The sequence below is a fragment of the Haemorhous mexicanus genome, chromosome 3 (genome assembly GCF_027477595.1).
Source record: "Haemorhous mexicanus isolate bHaeMex1 chromosome 3, bHaeMex1.pri, whole genome shotgun sequence".
Lineage (NCBI taxonomy): Eukaryota > Metazoa > Chordata > Aves > Passeriformes > Fringillidae > Haemorhous > Haemorhous mexicanus.
The window spans coordinates 22,011,093-22,037,707 of record NC_082343.1 but is presented as its reverse complement, the minus strand read 5'-3'; the positions used below and the strand labels follow the sequence as shown (position 1 = coordinate 22,037,707).

Below are 26,615 nucleotides of genomic sequence, written 5' to 3'. Positions count from 1 at the left end.
CACCAAGGGAGTGGGGATCTAGAGGAAAACATTTTTCTCAAGAAAGGACAATAGTCCAGGGCAGCACAGAAATCAGCACATGGAGTAAGGTACCAGGAGCTGGATTCATAACGACCCAATTAACTTTCCTCCCCTACATTAAGTATTATAATAGAATGCAGTAATTTGTGGTTTTCCTGGGCCTTATATGAGTCCAGTCCGGCTAGCTTAAGACTCCAGCCCACACGGACCCACATAGACGAAAGTAAGAGACAAGAGGTGCTCTTCTCCACATGGGTGCAAGTATCTTGTTTATTGGCTTGGTGCAAGACACTCAGGTGATGGGGCCAACCCAGGCAGAAAAAGAGGGTGTGGAACTCTCACACAGGAGGTTTTATACCCTAGGGGGTTGGGGGCGGGGGAGAGAGGACCAGAGCCAATGGGATGCCATTGGGGAGGGGCAAAGTACCTATGGGACAGACCAGGTGTGTATAACAGGGGGAGACCATGTGATGAGGGAGGGGGAAAACCCATCTACTTGACCCAACATGCTCAGTAGAAATTGCCCATCACCAGTGCAACAACAACAACTAAATAAACTATTTAGTGCAATACAACAGGAGAACATCAATATTTGAAGCATAGATATTATGGTCTTCTTTTTATAAATTATCATCCTCTTCATTATGTGGATATTTGCTTAGTATCACCAAAAGTTATTTACTAAAATCTGTTCAGCCAAGCTAACAGGAGACAAGAAGCAAAGAATGAAGCTGCAGACAGAAAATATCATGAGGACCTCAAGCCACACAAGCGAGAGATGTAGAGACTTATACCAAAATCAGTGGGCATGCTATATACAGGTTTTCAACACAAATCTAGAAAGTGAGCTGAAGCTCTTTATTTAGAGTAAAATAATTAAAAGCCCTGCTTCAACTGCAGTCTCTCAGCCAAGAAATAGAATAAAATATTTCTAGAATTCATTGGATTGAACTAAACATAATCATAATCTTCCTTTAGAGTGCATAGGTTGTTCTGCAGCCAATCTGCAGCTTTTGAGTTCATCTCACTTAGGAAGTAAACATATGCTAAAGTGTCTACAGGAGTTAAGTTTGAGAAATCAGAGGAAACAAGTGCTCCTAAATCCCCTTGGCATTTAAAAGAATTTCTCTCCATGTAATATATAGTTAAAAGACTTGAGCAATCACAGCAATTTACCAGCATCACTTTCATTCTCCACCGGTAGTCTCACACTATTGCATATTGCTTCCAGAGGTTTGCTGGTTTGAATTTTAAATATGTAAGCAAAGTACCTTATTGCACACTTTTGTGCAGCATCTAAGATACTGTTAAGTAGAAAAACTGCTAAGGAAAAAAGTCTTGTCCCTAAAGAACACTATTTGGACAGTGACTGCAACTTACTTTTGCTTCCCTTGGCAAAGACTTATAACCAGTAATGACTGTGTCAACAAAATACTGTTCTGCAATGAAAATAACTACAAATGCCAAACCAGGCAAAGTTCCACATGTGTGCAACAAGTACAAATATTTTGGTGTGAATAACCAAAAGTCTCCAATTGCTATATCCTTTATGTCCAGAAGAGGACTCCGCTTGTCATTTAGAATACTGCCTGAGTTCCTTTTATCTAACTAAAATCTGTTATATTATTTCTCTATGTCATACTATTATTAATCAATTTTATAGTTGAATTGCTATTGACCTTCATCCAATGTGTATCCCAACACAAATAAGTAGATTGGCTTATGTTTGTAAAGCACTTTGAAGATAAACAGCATCATAAAAGTGCCATGTATTATTATTATTACACATTCAGTTGAAACATCTTACATTTTTTAAAGAAACAATGGGGCAATCGACTGCCTGAACAATTAATAGATACTGTGCTTTTTACAGAAGAGTATGGGGAAAAAGGCATGAAAACTATTTAAATACTTTTAAACTTTGAGGAAAGCTAAAAAAAATGTCTTTGGAAACACATCATTCTCTTTAGGATATTTATGACCTTTTATAATGCTGTGCATTCTACAATGCATATTATTTGAAATTTAAACTGGTTTACAATTAAATACAAACTGATATCAAAGTGAGAGCTATCTCTACCTGTAAATACTTTGTGCATTTACATCTCTACTTGCAAATCTATGGTTTTCACATATCACAGTTATGAACATAATATAAATATCCATGCAGAACACACAAAGAAATATCTTGTTGAAGGAAGATCCAGAAGCATATTCCAGAGATAACCTGGGAATGTCTAACCCTGTTGCTGCATTACACATGGCTACCTGAGCTAGCTGTCACAGTATGACCAGTGTGGCCATTATTAATTAGGCCTGCTGACAAAAATGTCCAGCTAGCACCTGCAGAGTTCCTCACTCATTGCTTACAGGACTTCCTAGGCTGGGCTGTTAACTGTGGATGGCAATAAGGTGTGCCACCAGAATGTGACACAGCTTTCCCAGAGTGAGCTGAGCTCCTTCCCACATTGTCTGGCATTGCATAGCATGATGCCCTCAAAACCCATGTCTGAACATTGACCCAAAGACACCTTAAGTACTGAATTTTCTTATTACACATACTTTTGCCTTTTCTTTAACAACTCTGCCAGCTTGGAGACTGTGTGCTGGTGATCTTAATATCCAGATGTTCCACTGCAATTTGTTTCATTACAATTTATGATCTGACCCTCAATATCGCATTAACCCCACCTCACACATGCCAATTTATGATGCTTTGTTACATCACATCACATATTTTCCCAAACTGACTGAAAAAGTGCCCCAGGAGGAGAAAGGCAAAGCTACATTGCACTGAGGAGAACATTTGGAATTAATCACCAGGAGTAGGTTTTCAAAAGACCTACTGTTCTTCAGACCTTCTGAAGCCAGGTGTCCTGCCTCCTGTCAGTGGCAGGATAGGGGGCTAAGCTGTAAGTTGTACTAATGCTGTTGCAGTCTCAACTAAAAGATGAACTCCAGATTAGTCACTACAAAGAAAATGTGCAAGGAAGCTATGGGTTGTCACTTCTCCCCCGGGTTAAACTACAAGCCTAAGGTGCGTATGACATGAAGGATTTTATGCATCTCTCTAGAAAACAATCCTACAATACAGTAAAAATCACCCAAACTTCAGTGACCCTATACTTGGGGGTGAGGAGGGAATAATTTACTGCTGACCTAATATAATACTCACTAAATCAATTAAAAACTTTAATTTGAAAGACATGCTTTTAAGACCTAACATCCACTTACTTTTACTGCAGCCAAAGAGGTTGTGGACATCCAAATTACTGGCGTCGGGAACACAGTTGTCACATTTCAAGCCAGTTACAAATTGTTTACAAACACACTGTCCAGTAACAAGATGACAAGTCCCACTAATGGCTCCTGCAGGATGACAATTACAGTGCTGACATCTATAAACAAAAACAAATCAAGGAAGTCATCAACACACATCAACACTTCAGTTAAGCACAGTAGGGTTTTGTTTAAAAGATTCTTGGGCAACATAATTAAAACATCATAAACAGTTCAGTAATCTGAAACAGAGCAGAAAATCTATTAGTCTGATTAAAAAAATTTACAAAAAAGGTGCCCACGATAAAAATAAATATTTCACTGCAAGAATAACATTCTAATTTATATAAAAATGGATTAGAATTAAAGAGCTTTTATATATATTGATCCATACACAAACTGGACAATAATGTTCGTTAATAACCACATTATGCACTCAGTCCTACATCCTTACTCACACAGCCTTTCTTGAAAGCTGCAGAGTTCAGTGATACATATGTAACCACCTGAAGAGGCTCCTGCACAGAATAGGCAACCTTCTACCTCAGGGAATACTACACTTTAGTTGGAAAAAATACATCAACTAATAATTTCTTGCCCACAGAGGCAACTTAAGGTTGAAAAAAATTACATGCTGTGAATAAAGGAGAATGAATGGTGACCAAAACTGAGAGGAAAAAACTCAGATTAAAACGGTGACAGGAAACAAAACAGCAAAAATATTAATATTATAACAGAAAGCACAATGATTTTGCAGCCTGAAGGACAAAATTTGAAATAACTACAGGAAATAATTAATTAAATCTACAAGGAAATTATTTTTAAATAAAAAAGAACAAAAAACTTTAAAGCACTGGTATCACACAAATGCCACGCTTCAATTCTGTAAATCTCTCTGGCACCGGTAAAATACTTTCAGGATTAATTTATGCTTTGGCTTTTGCATGTGAAACCTCTTGTGATCAACTTGCTCTTCACCTGATACACTATCTCCCCACTGACACTCATTTATAGCATGGAGACCAATGTCAGATTGTACAAATATTCAAAGAGCTTGAACATGTCAGAAATTAAGCAAAGCAAATAACTACAAATATGTAATGCTACCCCTTGCAATACAGACTACCATTATTGCTCAGAACAAAGTCAATAATGGCAAATAAAACTTCCCACTTTAAATTCTCATTTCACTATATTTTAACTGCTGCAGACTAAAAGAGATCTGAAAAGCCATGTTCAGGGAAACAGGTGGGAAGGTACATTGCAGCTGAAACATACTGGGAAGTCTGCACTTCCCTCCCCTGGTACTGAGCTGGAAAACTCCAGTCCTCAGGGCATAAGCAACATCAGCCTCAAGGGATTTTTAAATTACTCCAGATGCCAGGTCCCAAGGTGATGAAGCAGCAAAAAGAAGACTCCAGAGAAATCCAAGGCAGTCATGCTCTGCCCCCTTTATTCTGCTAACCCTAAGACTAAACAAGAGTCAATTTATATTCGGCTGATCTTTCTTTGGCCAGTTTCACCAGACCTAAGGAAATATGTGGTGGTGCCCTTACACAAGTTACTTTGCCATGTTCCCAGTCACCATCATCACACCTTGGTCTGTATCTCCTACTATCTTCATGAAAGCAGAAAAAAAAGTAAGTTCAATTATGCTTTAGGTATCAGCTTTTTAAGGCAAGGGAGAGAGGAAGGGAAGGTGGAAACCGTTTTTACATTAGGACACTAAAATTCAGGTCAATACTCAGTGAAATAGGCGTTAAATGTGACAGATTTTTAAACAAGCTTAAGGAAACTCTTCACATACATTTTCTGCCTATCGCAGAGCCCTCTGTATTAGAGTTCCTTTACTCCACAGCAGCTCATGCTGTGTGATCTCCTGGGGAATCATTCAACACCCTTAAAAAGGCTGATAAAAGCTAAAGCTGCAAAATAAGCTGCAAATTTGTTCTATGGACTAATATCCTTTTGAGAATAAATAAAATACATTCTCTCTTGGAAGCCACTATACTGCAGTTTGCTGTCTTTTACAGTCAAGAGAAAAGGGCAATTTTTTCAAAAGTCTTTTCATCTACAGACAGTGCATCCAAATCCCCCTTTAAATAGAGGTTTTGTTTAGAGTACTTTAACTAAACCCAGTTAAGTTACAAAAAAAAAAAAATGCTCAGTAAGACAGTATTTTATTATTATTTCATAATTTCATTACATGCTGATTATTTAGTGGGGGAGATTTTAATAAAAGTTTCTTGATAGATAAACAGAGAAAGACAAGCTTCTCCTATTGATCCTGTATATTGTTGCATCTCTTATGAATAAGGGTCTCCTGATTATTCTAGTTTTGATTATCATTCACACATGGCAATCAAACTCAACACCCATATAGTCAAAGTGATTGTTCTCAGCCTGGCAGGGTGGGGCTGTTCCTTTCTGCTTGTTGCATTACTGTTCTAGGAAAAGTGTAGGCCCCCTACTTTCGCCTATACAGAATGAGGCTCCTGATCCTGCAAATAACAGCAGATATTTCACCATATTCTGCTCCATGGGATTACACATTGTTTCTATGTAATCACATACATCATGTTTTTTAACTGCAAAAAACTAGAACTGGATTTATTGTTAGGCATAGTTCATGCTTTTCAGTCAGAATTAAGGATTCAGTCAATAATGAATTTTCAAAAAAATTCTAATTCTTTTAAAAGATAAATAACTTTTAAACATGTGAAAAATATTTGCAGTATTCTTGTCAAATGCTACTTTTTCAAGATAATCTAAGTCAAACATATTTGAGTTTTATTAAAACAGAATTATATATAATCAAGGAAAACAGACTTTTAAAACATGGAAAGAGAAATGTCATGCCAAGATGAATTGTGATATTGATTTTTTGAGGATAAATGGTTTTTGTAAAATTAATATAGAGAAACCTTTATTACATTGACTCTCTAGGTGCAGTTAGAGCCTCTCCAGCAATCTGTTTAAAATCTTCATTTTTCATCCTTATGGGAAAACCTCACTTGCTAAATGGATTTCATAAACAGCAATCTGTCAAGATATATATATAAATAGATAAACAATTTGTGATGTTCATTGACCAGTCCATTATAGTAAACAACACAGAGGTAAAGCATTTCAAATGTGTACAGATGCTCACAACCATTACAGACCTGCTCAGATTGCTGCAAACACTCAGTATTCCTAATTTGTTAAAAGCCAAGAAATTTTTCCTGCTTCATAACCTGAAATGCATTAAAGAATGTGGAGTTCCTGTTTTATCATGAAAACACCACAAAATAAATCAGCTCACATATACATTCAGAGTGGGAGAATTTTAAAGCCTCAAAATCTCTATCAGTTTCTGCTTCTTTTGTGCTACTGTGCAAAGACAGATATGTCTTTGTCACTACAGATAGCTCACATCCTTTTCTGTCCTTAAAAGACACTTGGAGCAAGGATGGCTTAAATGACCTGGCAATTTTATAGAGCAACAAAAAGCATATTACTCTTCTTATGAAGATATTAACAGTTAAAGAAATGGAATAAAATAGATTAACAAAGACCTGCATTATCATTGTCAGTGGATAAAAGTTTCTGCCTGAGGAACAGAGGTACACTGCCCAAGAAGACAACAATGAAAAGAAAGCCAAGAAAATGCAACATAAGTTTATCACGTTAATATACAAGCAGAATAGCCTTCAATACTGCCATGAGGATTAACTAGGATTAAGGAATTAAAGCCAATTCAGATTCAAATCCCAGAACTCTAAAAACTTTATATCTTTTCAACAAGGTCTGGATCTAGATAATTTATATTTCCACATTTTGAATTGCAAAAGACAGGTTAAAGTGCAGGTATTTGAAAGCCAGTATCTAGCTCAGAAAAGCTATTGCTTAGCACAAGTGTGCTAAAACTGAGGGGTGAAGGGAGAATCTATTCCAAGTAACTAAAATAAAAAGGTATCATTAACATTAAGAAAAATATATTTCAAAAGGAACTTTAATATTACACAGACTTTATTTCTCACCATTAGAAATGACAGGAAGTGAAAATAGGAAGTCCTTATTTCTACAGATTACTTTATGGCTATTAGCAGATGCCTCTGTGACCCGAAACAGTAAAAAATAATTTAAAAATTCTCCTAATGAGTGACAGTAACATAAAAGTTAAAATGAAAAATCTGCAGCATAATGTCAAATATATGCAGGATGACATTACTAATCACTGCCTAAAAGCATGTCTACCCCACACTAGTTAGTGGAGAGGAGCAGAGGGAGGGGAACGTTGAACAGATTTTGCTTTTGCCTGTGGTATGTGGGTTTGGTTTTTTAAAAGGCAAAAATACCAAATATAACAAAACAATTTAACACCATCAGTCTGCATGAAAAGATGATAGCATAAGAGCTGTGCAATTTTTCTGGACAATATTTTAAAAGGAAATTGAGATTGTGAGGAGTAGGCAAGAAAGATGATCCTGGAAAAAAAAAGAGAGTGCAATAGTTGAAGTAACAGTGCACTACACAGATATGTTTTCCCCTTATAATCCAGGGAATCCATGTACCTAAAGATGCCAGGCTACACTAGAAATACAATTTACCTTGTGTCACATAACAAAATGTTGAAAAAGAATGCACTGCTTCAGAAAAACAAATTTTTAAGAGTAAAAGTACAGCAAATATTTGTACTGCTGTTACCAAAAGAAATTTGGGAAGTCAGGGATATCTGTAATTTTCCCCTTTTCTCCCCGCTGCCACCCATTAAATCTTCCTGAAATCTTCAATAGCATTCACTAGTTGTAAGAATGGCAAATTAGCTGCATTTTAATAGTCAATGCTTAACACCTCAGAAAACAACACACCTTACTGAAGATGCAGAGAAAACATAAGGAAACAATTAACAAATTGCTCTAACTTAGCCTTATACACCTTTTATGCCATTACTACTTAAATCCGTAGCAAAATTTCTATTTCCTTCAGCTCATGGGAGCACAGGGGACTGTGCAATGTATCACATGTAAATCAGAGTGCACGCATGAACTCATAGAAGGATTAACCTACCTAGAACACACCTTTCCATTGTCACGAAACCCTTGACTGAGCCATGAGGAAAAATGAAACAAGGAAGTTACAAGTGACCTGTAAAAAAAGAAACACTCACCTCCCTGTGACAGAGTCAAATCCAAAAAAAAGTTCTTTGCAATGTTCACATGTCCGTCCTGTTACAGAGGCATCTTGACAACTACATTGGCCAGTGAGTTTATCACAGATCTGATTCACGGAACCAGCTATGTGGCACAGGCATGGCAGACAGCCAGTGATGCTGGATGGAGAAAAATAAAAACCTGCAAAAGAAAGGGATTTTGAGAACGTTGGTTCTCTCTATTCAGACTCTTAGCCAGCGCAAATGCAAAACAGGGGGAGTACATGAACATGTCTGTGGGGATAGAAAAGACCCAAGGATGTGAGAAATACTCATGAATGCAGAACAAGTGGTAGTAACAAAAAATAACACACAGAGAAGAGACATTTGTCCATTCCAGTCTGAGATCTCAGCTCTGAAAATGGCCAGCTGTAAACCATAAGAAATGCACATATCTTCTTAAGAATGTCTCTTCATTTTTCTCAACCAGTGGTTGACTTAATCCTTGAAATAAGATAGAGTTTCTTTGGAAAAACAACATTTGATGAGCATTTCTTATTTATATTTTACTCCTCTTTAACACAGAGCTTGTAACCCACACAAATACTTTCACAGAAACTAAGAAACTGAAAACAAAGTTACTAATCTGGTATTAAATGGCTTTCACCCTCAATTGTGTCCTGTTCCTTATTATTTTAAGTTATGAATTTGAGCATTCATTTCACATTTCCCACAGTAGGTTTGGAATGATTCTGCTATGCCATCTTTCATCCTATTGCCCTCACAAGCAATCTTGATTTATGCTGATATTTATCTAGTACAGAAAAATACAGTTAGATACAGTTTATACACCTCTAATCTGGCCATTCAAGAATTTACCCATTATTCACAACCTTACCTGAAGTTCCTGATGAAAGAGCTTTTATACACATTCTCCTAATGATGCTGTTCCACTTGCACAATCTATTTCACAATGCATGGATTTATTTCATTGTAATAATTTTTTTCTGATCAGAAGACAATTCAAGTAATGGCACACTAGTAGAAATATAATTACATACATTTCCAAAACATTTTCTATTTTTACCTGATTATTAATAAATATTTAACTGTTTTGTTCACACAAGTTGTTGTTCTCTTTTTTTTTTCCCCTCCCCCCCTTGGAGGAGTACAGTTTATTTAAAATGTAGCAATGCTTGAGAGCTCTGCAAACAATCCTGGTGCCACAGTATTAGGAGAACACTAGACAACAACAATTACCAATCTTGGAACATGAATCCTAAAATAGGGCCCTTGATATGAGTTTCTATTTCCCTTAGCTGGTTGCTGTTAGTTATTATTGTACAACTTCAATAGAAAAATTTCAGCTGCTACTGAGATATGCAGCATTTGCACAGACTTCTCAGACACTTGCCCTCTCTCCACATCAAGTTCAATCTGTAGTTTCTTAGCCATGTTCTCAGCTACTGAATATTTTTTTCTGTCCAATAACTTCCCAATGTCCTGCTTTATAATAAGTAGCCCAAAATTAGATTGTAACATGTCATATTGCCCAAGGCCTTATTATTTGTCTTACAAGAGATAGCTCTATATATACACCCCTAGGGTGGTATTCTCTGTCTTTGCAGCAGTGCTGCACTGTGAGTTCATATCCAAATAGCAGAGAAACTAAACAAATTGAAAACATTAGAATTTTACTGCTCAAATCTTTGTTCAAGTTTAGCCTCTGGTCCTCGGTGAGATAAATCTCAAGTGGACAGTGAAGTGATATCAGTCTCCAGTTAACATACATTCGCATCATAAAAAACCACGCTGTTGGCACTTTATTCCAGAGAGGCCCCGAAGTGAGGCAGCATAGAGAGCAAATAGCCTGAAGTTATTAGTGAGGCAGCATGTATTATCTCCTGCTGCACTTCTCTGCGCTCTGCAGTGCCCATCCTGTGCATAAATACAGGACACCATTTCCCAGCAATGTCACTCCTGAGCACAATGAACGACTCCACTCGAAGAACCGAACAGGAAGGTTGGAAACAAGTTGAAGCCTTGGACTCGTGCAGAAGGTCAAAGCACTTCTTCAGAACCCACTTTATAGTTGCAGTAAGTGATAAGCACTCAGGCTAAACCAGGTCCTTCTCCATCTGAAATTTTGCACATAACTATGATTCCATGATTCTTTTGTAAAAAGTAACATACGAGAGAAATCTATAATGGGCAAATAAGCACCTCTCCAGAAAATAAATTCATTTGCCCTGAGCAGGATCAATTATTACCGCATATACTGCTTTTATTGCAGCAGTGAAATCACTAATTATAATCTATACCTTAGGGTTAAACATCCTGGCTCTCATACAGCCACACTGCCTACACTGCCACTGTAGTGCAGTGAAGGATTTGGTAGGATATTTTTTATTATAATATTTTAGAAATGCTCTAAAACTTTCTGGACACAATTACTTTCTTTTTCCCAGAAGTAGCAGGTAAAGGCAAAACATTTTTTTTAAAAGTGAGGGATAGAAAAATGAGAAAAATTTCTTTCCCCAACTAATTTGTAAGTAAATTACCATGATCAAATATAGAGGAAAAAGAGGAAATAAAAGATTAAAAATTCATGTTGTTTGTCATAATCATTATTATTTACTTTCACCACCTAGAATTTGACTCCACCTAGGGAAGAGTAACAACTTATTGCAAGCTTAATTTACAGCAAGGTTAGAAGGGCTCATAAAAGTTGCTTTATGAAGGATCCACTGTTGTACAATAGAGCCAATTTCCAATTTTAAGACAGCCACCGCAAATCTCTCTGAGATCTATGTATGTAACTAGTATTATGCTTATTCTTTTTCAGACTTTTTTCCAGTTCAGCTGTAACTGATCACATTTGTCAATCAAACACACTTTTCAAAAGGAAGAATGAAAGTCATAGCAAAGTATTCCGGTTTTTTTTTTTAATCATCCTCTAAGCATTTCTCCCACCATATAGAGAAGGAACACATGACCAATTCCTTAGCACTTTTACATCCTTACCATCTATGGCAGTAATGCTAATTCCTTAAGCACAGGCTGGGCTTCAAAATGCAGTTACCCACAGAAGCAATGTTGTCACAAGATAATTCACATTCTTCTGGCCAAGAGAGGTAGTATGTGTGCAAAGCCTCAATACTGGTGCACAGACACACATTCTACCAGTTCCTTTACAACTTTTCCATACTATGTAGCATTCTATGCAAACCTGCGGTTATGGAGTAAATAACTTAAAAAACAAAATGTCTTTTTACATCTTTGCTGCTCTTGTAACAATATCCAAGAACTGTGTTGAACAGGATTGCACAAATCCCAGCTAGCAACACTGCTTCAGAATGAGGCAGGGACAAAATGCTCAGAACGATTTGGGGCATGAAGAGAACCTGTGTTTTGACCACTGCGGCCTAGGACAACACAAAAGAAAGTTTCTGTACAAGGTAAAACTGCTCTTTCATTTTGTTTCAGGCTAGAATCAAGCATTCCTCTCTTTGCATACACTATTAGTTTAAAGAAAAAGTAAATGTACACCAATCCACCAAAATGTTACTTGCATGAAAACAAACTGGAAAACAGAAGGTCATGGATACAACCTAACCGATGAAACACATGGCTGAAAGCACCAAAAAGTGCTTTAAGAAAAACAATTTCTATATAATACAATTTCCAACCAGTTTGATCTTTTCTCAATTGGCAACTCTTCCTGCATTAAGATTTTGGCAACTGCTGAAACCTTCTCAGATTTTATCAAAGCACGTAAAAGATATGCTACACTGGGACATTTCTTTAAATGCCATTTACCTTCTTTCATAAATTTGAAATGTCCCAACAGATGCAGAAATCCTCAGTAAGTTTTCAGGGCTGCCAGTATTAACTAATTTGTGTATGCCTTTATTAGGCTGTGTTGGCTACATATACACTTGGAGTACATTTTTTTATACATCTGGAGTACCTTTTCTTATCTTTGTCCCAAAGATAAGAAAAAAAAAAAAAAAAAGCCATAGGACATGTCTAAATACTTGAAACCAATTACAATCTTCTATATTTCTATATAGAAGACTTTTTATATTCTTCCCTGTTCAGGAGAATATTTTTTTTTGGCACATACTAACAAAGAATATTTTTATAAAAGTTAGAAATATTAAACATCTCAATAAGCTCTGACTAAAACAGCAAAAAGAGCATGGCTCACTGTGTTCTACTAAAAGCAATACAGTACTTTTACAAGTATAAGAATTTGCACTTTCACCTGCAGCAGAGAGCTCAGTGCTCAGCACATACATACTTAAAGCTATTAGTTAGAAAATTTAAAAATAATACTTACACAAATAATCTTTTTAATTATTTCTCTTTTTACCAGGAACTATTGTGGGACTATTGCTCTGAGTGCCATGTAAGCTTTTCTACAAACCAGCCTGCTCACACTATCAATTAAACCTTTTTAAACCATTTAGTTCTGCATAAACCCTGGCCTTTCTTTCCCAAGGACAAGGGCGGTCACTGACTCGGGGAGCCTTGACATCACTCCTCTGCCGATCTCTGATTAAGTGGCTGCTACAGAGGGTTAGCAGGTCAAATAGCACTGGAGGAGGAACTAAGAAAAACAGAATGCTGCCTTATTTATTAGTATATGTACCTAAAATAATTTAAATGAAAGCATTTTAAAAAATACTTAATGGAGGTTAAGCAGCTTTTTTAACCTCTGTTCAAATTATTGAATGGCATATTAAAACCAATGGAGCTATAATGTACCTTTTAATGTGACCTGCTACTTGAATAAATTGCATATGTATTTAATTTGAACTAAATCTATCTGCTTAATATTATGATGAAGGGTAGGTTAACGTTACCTATAGTTTCACTTTACCCACCTACTTTTTAAAACAAAAACATTGAAATATAACTACAGAACTCCCCACTTACAATGAACTTTTAAACTCTGTTTAAAAATATGGCACAAAATGTTGAACAAATATGTAGCAAACTGCAAATATCACCTACTTGTAGGGCCAAACTGTAAGCAGTCCTTGTGCAAGCCAGCACAACCCCAACACAGCAAGGCAGGTGAATGCTTTCTAAGCGGCATGTTTGCCAGCCTCATCAAAGTTTAAGCAACCATCTCTATGCCTCCTGCCATGCTCAGCTTATGCATGAAGTGCCCTTCCTGAAGAGCATGCACTCTGCCTTCCAAATCCACATTTTTCATGAGGATAGCTGCTGTTCATTAGATTATGCCAATTAACCTCTTATTCAGAGACTGGAACATGATTATTCATATATTTTCTCAATATCTAGAAGTAGCCTAACCTTATTTTGGACACGTTGAAACTACAGTAATAACACAAATTATACAACAACTGAAAATCGAATAAGTATTTGGTGGTGATTAGGAAAATAATGCTTTCTTCTCACTCACACAGTTAGGAAGAAACAGAAAAATAATTATAACATATGTCAGAGACATGTCAGATATGAAGCTATCCAAACACATACTAAAAACTGTAAGAAATTATAAAAAACAAAGCAAAAATTACTACATCAAATCAATTGTCCTCCTGTTTCCTTACCTGGTTTACACTCATCACACCTCCTCCCCTGGCGCTGAGGCAGACAGACGCACTGCCCAGAAACGTGGTCACAAGCTGTTCCTGCCAACGTGCCCAGAGCGTCACAGTGGCAGGGCTGGCAGCCGCGGGCGTTGCTCATGCTGAGGTTGTACGTCTGCAGCATGCACTGACTGCACCGAAGGCCAGTCACACCAGCTTTGCAAGGACATTGTCCTGTTGCTTTGTCACAAAGCAGAGAGCCGTTTACTGTCCCTGCCTTCTCGCAGTTACATGGCAGACAAAGGAAGGAGTGACCTTTCTGCACTCTGTGGTACCCATCCAGGCACTCATCGCAGCGCCTTCCCCCGACATTTGGTTTACATGCACATTGCCCCGTCCTTGCGTCACACATGGTTCCCGAAATGGACCCTGCAGCATCACATTCACAAGCCTTGCAACCAGTTACATCCAGCCCATAAAAGTTGTCCATGCAGGTGTCACAAAGAAGCCCTTTCACTCGTTCTTTACAATTACACTGTCCGGAGAGAGGGTTGCAGAATTGGCTCACTGAGCCGTGGCTGTTGCACCAACAAGGCTCACATCCATCTTCATTAGAATATCTAAGAGTTTTAAATCCAAAATTGCAACTATCACATCTCAGGCCTGGAAAGAGAAAAGGAATTAATAAAAAAACCCCAAATCTTAAAAGCTATTAATTTAATTTTTAAAAAGTGTAAGTATACTACAATGAAACAAAAAGAAAGGGAGGACTGATTCTTTGCCAGCATAACTAACAGGAGTGACGAGGCTGCACAAATCAATTGAATAACTGTGGCATCCCAAAAATCTGTTTACTTTTCCAATCTGTTTCAGAAGCAATGCATTTCTGCTGACCTCTTAATACAATTTAAGATAGTTCTGCAAGAGATTCTTTGTAACATTTCTAAGACAAAGCAGAATTAATCTCCCCCAGAACAGCACCTGTTGCACAATCAATGCCTATGTGAACTCTTCACCCTATATCACAGAAATGCAATACACAGAGAATTGCACTAGGCTCACAATCTGTTCTGATAATAGATTTATATATTGTATTAAACACATTAAATATACACTGGAACAGCAAAAGTTAGACTAACTATAACAAATTATTTGCTGAACACCATACTTCAGTTTTATCATTGAATGCATTTATGTTAGTCTTTATTGTTAGCCCTTACTGAAAGCAGAAAATGTTTTCCATAATCCAAAATGAAATATTTTTATCTAAATGTATGACTTAGTTAACTCCTGCAGTACATTAAAATATAAACTGTTTTCTTCATGCTCCATCCAGTAGTTTTATTAGTTTTGTTTTCAAAGTCAATGCTTGCTTTATCCCTGCCCCAAGGGATGGCATTTATAAGTTAGTTTATAAAACGTACATTACAAGAAAGCAAACTAGATTATTATACGAAAAATGCAAATTCAGCTACGTATTTTTCCCTTGCAGAGGGAAAATCCTTCACTATGAAGCTGTGACTTAGTTGTTTCATATAGGAAAATATAAATACAATCTTCTAGCAAAATACTGTCATCATTTTGAAAAAATACAAAACCATACAAAAAATACACCTAGCAACTTATATGTAGAAAAATAAAACTAAAAATGGTAGGGAATGAATTATATATATGGATAAAAACTCAAAATCTCCAACAGAAGGCGAGTTCCTTTAACAGTGATGAATGACTCACCTAAGGCATATCATTTAATTTCAATAAGGAAAATAAAAAAGGACCACTATTGCTGCAAATTTTAAAAATAACTGTATTGTTAACAAGAATTATGACTCATTTTGAACTATTAAAATTGGTCTACATGGATTCATATCATATCAGTTTTTAAAATATGCGCAGTGCTTATTTGAATATGCCATACATATTCCTGACAGGTAATCTATTCCTAACGATACTGAGGAAGGCCTACAGGGCATCACATTCAATGTTAACAAGTACAGGGGAGTTAGCACGCTTGGCATTTAATTCACATTCTTCTACCTTTTTATTCTAGATGAATGACCTACTTTAATAAAATTATTGGTGCTAATGTATTTTACTGGTGATAGAATCATTAGTAAGATTTAACAGTTGTGTTAACTCTAACAGTTCATGTTTCATAACATTGCAGTCCATAGTTGCATTTTTCTGTTATTGTGTTTGTTTAAATAGATGAAAATGGCAACAGACAGATTGCTCTAAAAACCAATTTAGAAATCCAAGGAGGAAAGTCCCCTGGTAAAGTTTGCTGCACATGTTTCAAAATACAGAAGCTTATTTACAATTGGTTTGGAAAACAAAAAAAAAAAAAAAAAAAAAAAAAAGAGAGAGAATCTAGTCGAAATAATTAGGTCTTTATCCTGCAAACAAACACTTGCGTAAGTACAACCCCCCCATCATAGCTACAGATAAGTACAGAAAGCATAGATCCACACCTGCTTCTTTTTTTCAAACTATTTCAGTGAAAATAAAAACAATTCTTAATGTTTTCATCAAGGGGAGAATATGTAGTATATAGATAACCAAATACGTGAGAACCAGACTGTGAATTTCTTGTCTGCCAAACTGCCACCGAATTAAGAAGTGTTTTCACAGGTTCAAACGTAAAATGCAGGCAATGAATATATATTTAAGAATGCTCTGAAGTCCTTTTTCTTGAAGGTAGAAAAAGGGTTTAAGATGCAGAGGTTTTCTACTCTTAGCATCCTTTTCATTGTATGAAAAATACAGCATTCCACAGGAAAAAGGACTGAAACTGTTCAGGCTTCAATCTGTTTAGAGCTATTTTCATTATTGGTTTTTATTCTACATTTTCTTCTTTCTTCTAATTTCCAAAAGCAACAAAGACAACATTACAAATGACTCAACATTCACAAGTGAGGGTATATATAATATCAAATACATTAACATGTACTTGAATATTATTAATGCAACCCAGAACCTGGTAGGGTGAGGAAAAAATAGATTACTAATTCTGTTAATAACAAAGCAGAAGAGGAATTTTTCTTTTTGAGACATATGTATAGTCTGAGACATGTACAGTTACCATGCAAGGCTCACTTTATCAGGAAATTCTCCTTGCATAATATTCCCATACATCAACATTTCAAAGTGTATTATATATACTGTGTATTTTGGGCACTTGATAAATTTTGTCCTTATGTGGCTGTGGCTCCCCTCAAATATGCTGGAAGTAATAAATTGCTATAATCAAATCTAATTTCTGAAAAATACCTGTGGGAGTAACAAACAAAAAAGCACGTCTTGTAAAAAAAATGATAAATAACACAGAAGGTAGCAGTTTATTATAATCAGCTTGGCATTGAATTACAAAATTAAAATTATGTGGCCCTTGATAACTAACCCTAGCTATGTACATGATCTGTGGAATTATGTTGACTTATTTTGCATTTCATAGGAACAGTTCAAAGAAATATAATAGAAAAAATTGATAGATTTATCACAAAGGACCCTGTAGCACAGAATATTTTGAGAAAAAAATCCATTTATTTTGGTCTATTAAGAAAACTAGCATGGAAACGATTTGCTTAGAACTCATTAAGTACAAAACATGTTGAAAAAGTGCTAATTTCCTAAAAGAAACATCTACACAGTAAGCAAATTACATTATTTCTGTGACTTATTAGTATGGAGCTATGTAAGCTAACATAGCTATGCCATAAAGAAACTTCTAAAGGGTTGATTAAACTAAGCTTCAAGCTGTAGATTGATAGAATTATTAAATTAATATTTTTTCAACAGTTAATTTCATTCATTTTTGCAATCTGCCTTCAGCAAAGAAGCTTTCTATACCTTTCAGTTAGAAACCAAGTGTGTTTTATTTCCAGAGAAAACAAGAAAAATGGCTCTGAACTCTTGCATTACACATACCAATAACATTTGCTTTGCACTTGCACTGTCCTGAATTTTGGTGACAGGTAATATCTCCATTGACTGTCCCAGAGGTATTACAGTTACAGGGACTGCAGCCATCAGGGTTTGACTGTTGCAGATTGTAGAATCCTTCCTGGCACTGATTGCATTGTCTGCCAGACACATGTCTCTTACAATTACACTGGCCTCCAATCTAGAAAGATACAAAATATTATAGAATGATGAACATATCTATTTTTAGATGATACATTCATTAGCAACAAGAATGGGAGTATGAGTAGGGGGAGAGAAAATTTTAAATGGAACAGGAAAAAAAAATAAGCCTGTGAGCATTTTTTAATTTGTTGAGAGAGAGGAAAAAAGAGAAACATTGAACAGTGTAACTATTCTACTTTTAAATGGACTTTAAAAGTCCTGTTCTTTCAAAACAGAAGGGAAAAAGAAGTGAGTAAACAATGCAGCCGTATTTACTATCTGGACAGAGAACCTGCAAAGAATATTTACAAAATTGCATTGTAGATATGGTGATTTCTACTAAAATGAATAATTTTTTCAATCACCGTTACCGTAAAGAACTATCATCTTCAAAGGTCAAGTTTTGCATTTTTTGTTCTGCCCATATGCTTATTTATTTTAGTAAAAATGTTAGTTAAATAAGAATGAAGTAAAATTGAAAGTTTTCTTTTTTTTTTTCACTCATCCAAGGTACATTTCTTCTCCCAGTACTGAAGGATGTGATCCAACAGTTCAGCAACTGAAACCCTCTCCCTCTTTTCTTGGTTCAGCTGGGATCCAAACCATTCCACTTCAGTGGGGGTATGTAAAGGTCCTCACCCTATCCCTAAATATGTAGCATTGCTATTCAGAAGGAGCTGACACATCCTCTGTTATGCCTGGACCATGATCTGGGAGTACAAGTCTCATATCTTGTGCAAGATTAAAGGGCTCCTGAAAAGCTACCTCAATTTCAGACCTCTGAAAGCCAGGGAAAAGCCCCTATCTCTATATTCATCACTTTCCAATATGGTGGGGAAACCAACCACAGGGAAAGGGCAACACTACAGGGTTAGAGAAACAGAGACATCGGTTAATGCACAAAATAAAAACAATCCCAGGGAGTCAAAGCAACACAGAAATGGGAATTGGCAAAAGGTTTGGGATTTATGATCAAGGAACAAAACCTAACTTTTCCAACTGAAGTGTTCTAGGAAATGCAGAAATAAAGAAACTGCGTAATAAGGAATTTTCTTTGGGTCAGATTACTTTTTTCAGTGCAAATATTTAAAATACAAAAAAGTAAAATAATTCAAAACCAGTATTCATCTATGACATCAACAACTATAGTTCAATGTACTTTGCCTTTAATTAGCTACTGAACAAAAATTTCTCTTAACAGCTGTTAAGAGAAATTTCTCTTTTCATCTTTAATCCATGAGTCGAGCCAAGCTGAAACAACAGGAGAGACAAAGCTACTGGCAAGTTCCAATTAAATACTATCATCATAACCTCGAAGCTAAAATGAAGCTCAAAGCTTTATAATTACTAAATAGAGTATTTCAACATCTAAAAGTAAATTCTCAGTGAAGGAAATATTGAATAAAAGAGAAGTATATACTCCTACCCTTTCCTCATAAAAGGATTCCGTAGTCCGTAAAATCTCTTTGATATGACTTCTTGGTAGAGATCTATTACTGATGTATCAGCCTTATTTTTCAGGAAGATGTAGATATTAGAAAGGCAGGACAACAGCAAGTATGAGAAGAGTTAAAAGACCACAATAGCAGAAAACACAGCAATAAGGATCTTCAAGTTAATTCCCTTTTAGACTGGATTTGATCTAGATATTTAGTGTATTATAAGAGACCCAGTCATGCATCACAGCCATTCATCAGAGAACTCACATGTGAAAATCAACTCTGAGTTTAATCCTAAATGAAGAAAAATACCCAGCTTAATGCCTAACTGTAGAAGAAAAATTTTTGTGCTCAGGATTGCAGCACACCCAAGCTATACAGTAGCACTCAACTCATGCCCAAAAAAAACTTTGAAGTTACTCCAAAAGCTACCACAGGAAGGAAAGCATTACATGCGAAATTTCATCCTAAATAAGTGAAAGAAAGATCAAAATAGGATAGCTAATTAAGAGAGGATAGCCACCACCAAATTTTAAAAACTAGAATAAGGCAACACAAAAATGAGCATTTAACAAGCAACATGCCTAAAGCAGGAAGGAAAAAAAAATAATTTCAGAAACAAAGGAAGACTACCAGAGAATCAAGGCAATAAATAATTAAGTGGTATGATTAGCAGATTCACAGAGGACATTGGAACACTTCACTAAAAGAGAAGTGCTACATCAGTAGCAGGCTACCCAGAGGGGATGTGGAATCTCTACTCCTAGAAGTATCAAGATTTATCCAGACAAAATCATGACTGACTGGATATAGCACTGACAACAATTCTGCTTGGAGGAGAGCAGATGACCAACTAATACTTTTATGATTCTGTGTCGCATTCAGGAAAGAGAACCACAGCAGAGATCACAAAGGAAATCTTCCACAGCCCTTCACTATGAAAGAGGTGCTACCTTTCCATATCAGGAATGATTTTTAAGAGTGATTTAAAACCAAAGAAGTCAGAAGAAAAATATTTTAGCAAAATCTCACCTATTGAAAAGTGACTGTACATAAGACTCAAGTTCTAGATGAAACCAAATATAACATTACTGAAATACTCAATAATTGATTAAATCAACACCAGCAAAAAAGGAATAAAATTATGTCATTCTCCTTAAAATACTGTAAGGAAGTTTCTGAGATCTACATTCTAGTAGGCTTTTTTGTATTATTACTGTACATTCTATTAGAAATTTAAATTCTATATTGGAAAAGATTGGCACTTTTTTCCCGAAAGGAAATCATGCTACATGATACTACTGCATTTCTTTAAGTCAGCAATATCTTAATATATCACATGCACTGAACCAAATGGATGATCAAAAAGTCAAATTATTTCTACATCAAGAAGTACAAACTTAATGCCTGGGAAAAACCAACACTGACTACAGGTAGACAGTGATTCGTCCAAAATCAGTTATTACCACTCAAGAAAGAAGCTGTTAAAGCTGCTCCATTTCCCCTACAAATCATTTGTAAGCTCTGAAGCAGTTAAAAAGGCAATAGGAATACTGCGATTATCAATAAAAGAACTGAAAATTACACAGGAAATCTCACTGTGTCTTAAAAAACTGTTTTGTATCAAGATTTTACATAATTTGCATATCTGGTTACCCTCTGTAAAATAAAAGTGAGTCGGATAAGCAAAGATAAAAATGAAAAGAGACTAAAGACTATACAGTTTGGAAATAAAGGACCGAAATGAAGGGAATACGAGGCTACAAAACCATGAGTGTCTTACAGAATGAATACTCTTTTTTTTTTTCTCAAGATATAAGACAGAACACCTAGGAAATTCTAAGGAAGTAAACTTAAAGGAGTTACTTGCTTTAAAAAAATTAGGTAGCTTAATTCCATATGTGGAGACCAAACATGTGGCTACTCAGAGGAAAATCCTAAGTTTAGTTCAGGTAGCCCTAAACCCATAAATAACTGAAATCTAGAAAAGCACATCACAGCAGGATCACACTTCTGGAAATCAGAAAAGATAATGTGCTAGATTAGTCTTATTTCATACATCAAAGCTGCTCTCATCCTGAACACCTGGAAACCCATGGCTAATTGTGAGCAAAGGTAGGTATTTCCAGATGCCACAAGTGAAATATGTAGATTACTAAGTGCTAAAAGAAGCAAAGAATATCAGGATCTTCAACATAATATTGTGTCAAGCTATTACAAGGAGCAGTAATTTTCATCACATGCGCTTGCAGAAAATGTACATCCTCAAACTTTATCCTAACAGAGTAAAAAAAATTATGCTTGAAGAATAACTATAAATCCTCAAATGAGTGAGAAATGTCTGGCCAACTTAAAAACTTAAATTTTATCCAGGAACCAGACAAAAAAAACCATTTGCAGATCTCCCTGTAAAAAGAATATTTGGACTTAATCTGGGGAGAATCTGATTTAAGAATTAGAAATATAGAAAAACAGTACCTTTAATTTCTCTGTACAGACAGAGAAGCACCAAAATAATTTGTGAAACGCCTGGCAATGAATACTGTTAAAAGAAGCCGAACAAGCTGATAAATGTTTATAATGCTGCAGAAATAGGTGTACCACAGGTTATAACATGGAAATCTACGTCAAAATGGGGAGAACAAACTATTTCAATAACTACATAAAAATCCAAGTGAATTACAAAGGAAAAAGGCTATTTTTGTATCATTATTATTTCTGCAAATCTAGCTTACTCTGTAAACTATGGTATCATTGAAAATATTAGTAGCAATGAATATTTAAAGGGTTTGTTAACCAGAATTTCATCAGTTGGTCACTGGAAATATTACCAAAACTTGCCCTCTTCCCTGATTCAAGTATTATCTGCCATTTAAAGAAAAATATTTCAATTTTCTATGACCAATGCTGGTTATAGAAGAGCAGAAAGAAATCTATTCTACTGTTACTTATGCCTGAGAAGCCTGGTTCTGACCCAAATAGTCAGCAGACACAAACAGACTGTGCATTAACACGACCATCTTGGTACTAAATCACTGATGGAAAATATCTGACTGGATTGTTCGCTCTGAAAATTAACCTGGCCGAGCATTACTACCAAGTGGTGGTGTGTCTTGGGACCTCATAATTACAATTGTTATTTGATACAGAAAATCACTGATGCTGAGTTCATATGTATCCCTTGTGTCATTTCTAACTTGTGAGCAAAATACACATTATTTTTATATCCTCGAGTGTAAACAGTAAAAAACGGTAATGCCAGCAACCTTCTCCAGCCGAAACCACAGCTGCAGACTTGTCCTTAATCAGAAATCCAACTACTTAATGTTTCTGAATTTTAGGTATACTGAGCAGTTCACCTGCTTTAGACTCTTACGATACCACTCTGTAACTGGGGGACACTTTAACACATTACATCTAGAATGGCAAACTCAAAGTGAAGCCTGCTCAGCAACCCTTCTGTTACTAGACTAATACACGGACTTAAAAAGAGATTTAAACACATATTCCAAAGACTTGCCTTAATTTTTCACTAGATTACAGCAAACTGTTTAACTATAGCACTCACCTAGGAAATATTCAAGATGTACATATCATAGTATCAGAAATGTAACTTCTGACTATTTAAATTGGTGGCCATACAAATTCTTATACTATAAAATGCAATTTGCTGGAAAAATCATTTGCCTAAGCCTTTCTGAAAGTTAAAATCAACTCTTTTGTCTTGGATAGGTTTTTAATTTCAAATTGCTATTCTTTGTTGTCTGTAATAGAAGCAACATAGTGTCAAAAACATATAATCAGAAAGTCTCTCCAATTCTGGACAATAATGCAATATGATGCTGAATATTAATGAATTTTTAAAAACTGACATTTGAAGTTTCTTTTTCCAAAGTTAACTTCTAGTTTTGAAGCCCAAAAACTCCTAAAAAAATAATATTTTATAATTAGCCAAGTCATTACTAATTTTAATTATTTACTTTCTACCACAGAAGAAGCACCTTCCCTTGACCCACTGCAAGTTTCAGGGTGTTGTAAGACTCAGCAGTATATTTAGGTCTGGCATGAAATTCTGCCATCACCAATTTTGCAATTCACTGGTACCAGTCTCGATGTTCTGCCTTTCTGATATAAATGCTAATAATGTATTTCTCACTATCTTCTTACTTGAGGCAAATCTGGCAAGGACCCCAGCATCCAGTTGTCTGCAGTCTCAGGAAGGGGAAGCAAGGGGGTTGAGGACTTTTCCTTTCCTCCAGTTTAGGAAATGAGAACAGTACAGTGTGCTGGCTCACACACATAGGTTAATGGTCTGACACCAAATACCTGTGAGTATTCTCGGGATGTTGGCTTTGGGAACTGAAAATTGAATAAGCAGCAATAATGAAGTTCCTTTGCGCTCCCCTGGTATCTCTTCTTGTCATTACATATGATGACTTTCAAAAGTCAGTAGCTTTCTACTACTTTTGCTCAAAACATAAAATGAGGCATTTACCCTCTGCCCACAACACTCCAAGGGGTGGGAGTAGACCAAATCCCACAAATAAACTCTCGCTGAAAACAAGCATTTCCACTTCATAAAATCCATCCAAAATAAAGCCATAGAATTACTGAACATAAAAAAGCTAATTTTCCCTCATTTTAGCAATCAGGTTAAAGGCCTCCCAATAAGGGAAACCCAGATTCAGAATACACAGTATTTGATAACCTGATTTTTTATGGACTTCACTATGCACTATATTTTTCATGGACACATTTGCATTCTTTACATTCCTTATTCTCTTTGGTAAATCTGTTGACTGAAATCCCCTTAATGAACTGCTTTAACCTGTATTCTTTCCCTCGCAACACATATTCCATTTATTTATTGTCAATCACAATAAACAGGTTGAAATCCATATAGATAAATAAATGAAAATAGGAAGGCTCATCCTAATTTTAGATAAAAGAATTAACTCAGAAGTGAAAATAGAAATAGAAATACTATTTTCCTTTTGTGTACATATATATATAAAAAATTTTTTAAAAACAGTATTTAGTGAGTGTGCAGCAAGGTAAAATCTGGTCTGTTCAGACAGCTACTCAGAAGTACTGGAATATTCTTTCATGTGACTCTTCAGAGAAAACAGTAAGTAACATTTTGTTCATTTTCTTGCCTTACAGTTTTCTTGTAAGATGAGACAATACATCTGCCGCCTTAAGAAAATCAAGTCTTTAGAACTCTGAACAATATCCTCTGCAGTAAAACACAATTTCCTCACAACAACAAGTACATGATACATATTTATTTGGGTGTTAAGGGTAAATTTTTAAAAATCAGCAAAAGCTGAGTGAGATAACTAAAGATAACTAAATTCACTGAGACCAGAATGTTACTTCCAAAGACTAGGTAAAGGCATTAGCAGCCCTTTCAGGTTTCTCTAATAAGAAATACCCAGGAAAAGAGTGCTTTTTTCCCCAGCATTATATATGACATACTATAACAGAATCACAAAAGGACCACAAGCTGCCATGCCTGATAGAATACGTAAGCATTTGTAGAGCAGTCTGGGTAAAAAGCAGCACAGGAAAATGAGTAAAGGATTTTGGTATGACAGCCAGAAAATATTAATCTCCAACTAGAGCAAGAATGATCACATCAGCAGTATTCTGGTAGAACTTTCTCAAGTGTGAATTGTTAGGGAAAAAGTAGTAAGGCAGCCAATTCTTTCACTCTCCTATGGCTCAAGCATCTCTAACAGTTCATCTGGACTTTCTGATTGTTTGAAATATTTCATGACAAATGCTCACAAAGACAATGCAACTATCTTTTCTACAATGACTAAACATCAATAACCAGCTCAGAAGTGGACAAATTTTATCAGGCTGCAGCAATTCTCACTTGTACTCACCAGTCTCAAAGGAAAACCTCACTCTGCAAAAATACCTAACAAACTGCTTGTGGGTGCACTGTTACACTACTCCGAAAATTCCAGCTGTTACTATAAGCCATAAAGTCACAATTTTGAGGTTTTACTATGATAGTTTGCACTTTAAAATACAAAGCCTGTATTTTAAAATACAAAGTCTACCCTGGTCTGTAAGTGGACACGATCTTCAGAGGTATGGAAAGTGAGAAATGCTGCAAGGGAGAAATTCTCTATACCTACATGCATTTCGCACCAAGGGCAGAGTGCAGAGGTATCAGAAGAGGCATAAAGTTTTCATGATCAGTCCAAAGAACTGAGATGGGAGCAACTGTGTTGCAGTCAGCTCTTCTACACATCTTGCAAACCATCAGCATGAATAATATTTCATTTGATGAGTGAATGTTCTTTCTGTGTGATTCAAGAGATGAGATTGTTTCGTGATTCAATGGATTAATTTTGGAACTCTGTACCTCTTGGAACTTAGTGACTAAAGTGGCACTTCGCAAAAAGAAAAAAATGTTGATGATCTGAAGAAAGTGATGATTTATGCAGTAAAAGTGTATTCTGTCCCATTTTTGGCAAATTTCCTTGAAAATTATCAATATGATGTGACAATTAATTTTCATGAGTAGGGTCCTTATTCCTTATGATTCCATCTTCCACAGGTCAAATTTGGAAACACTTCCTCCAATGATGCCTTCCTATTTCATGTAATTCATTTCAGCCTTTAGTCCCCAGCCTTATTAATCTATTCTTTAATGCCTCTCAATCATATTTCCCTGTTCTGCTTCTACTGCAATTGATGCTTTATTGAGCAATACAGTCTCCCTCATTTTTCCCATTTTATCTCCCTGTTCATACTTTCATAGTCAGGTATCATCAACAGTCTTATATATTTTAAATATAAAGCACTGATTTCTGTAAACTACTGTTGCTCTGATTATTAATCACAGTTAAAGCTGATTCAGGTTAACATTTCACCACAAACACTGGATACATAAATTAACATTTGCTTTCATTCCTCCTATGTCTTGAAAAATAATCCTAACATGACACCTCTGTTTTGCAACCTTTTTTTTTTTCCCCCCACTTCTGTGTTACTGGCAGAGTGTGTTACTTCAAAAGACTGAAAATTATAAAATAA

At 35.8% G+C, this 26,615-nt stretch overlaps 1 protein-coding gene across 1 annotated transcript in view; it reads right to left on the bottom strand.

Moving 5' to 3' along the window:
* Window positions 1–26,615, bottom strand: part of USH2A (usherin) — a 373,434-nt gene that overhangs the window by 296,979 nt on the left and 49,840 nt on the right. Inside the window, exons 11-14 of the mRNA XM_059841048.1 lie at window positions 17,926–18,121; window positions 14,020–14,661; window positions 8,453–8,636; window positions 3,256–3,419 (exon numbers count right to left, since the gene is read on the bottom strand). Of these exons, the coding sequence (XP_059697031.1) occupies window positions 3,256–3,419; window positions 8,453–8,636; window positions 14,020–14,661; window positions 17,926–18,121 (1,186 nt within the window). The remainder of the gene's footprint in view (window positions 1–3,255; window positions 3,420–8,452; window positions 8,637–14,019; window positions 14,662–17,925; window positions 18,122–26,615) is intronic.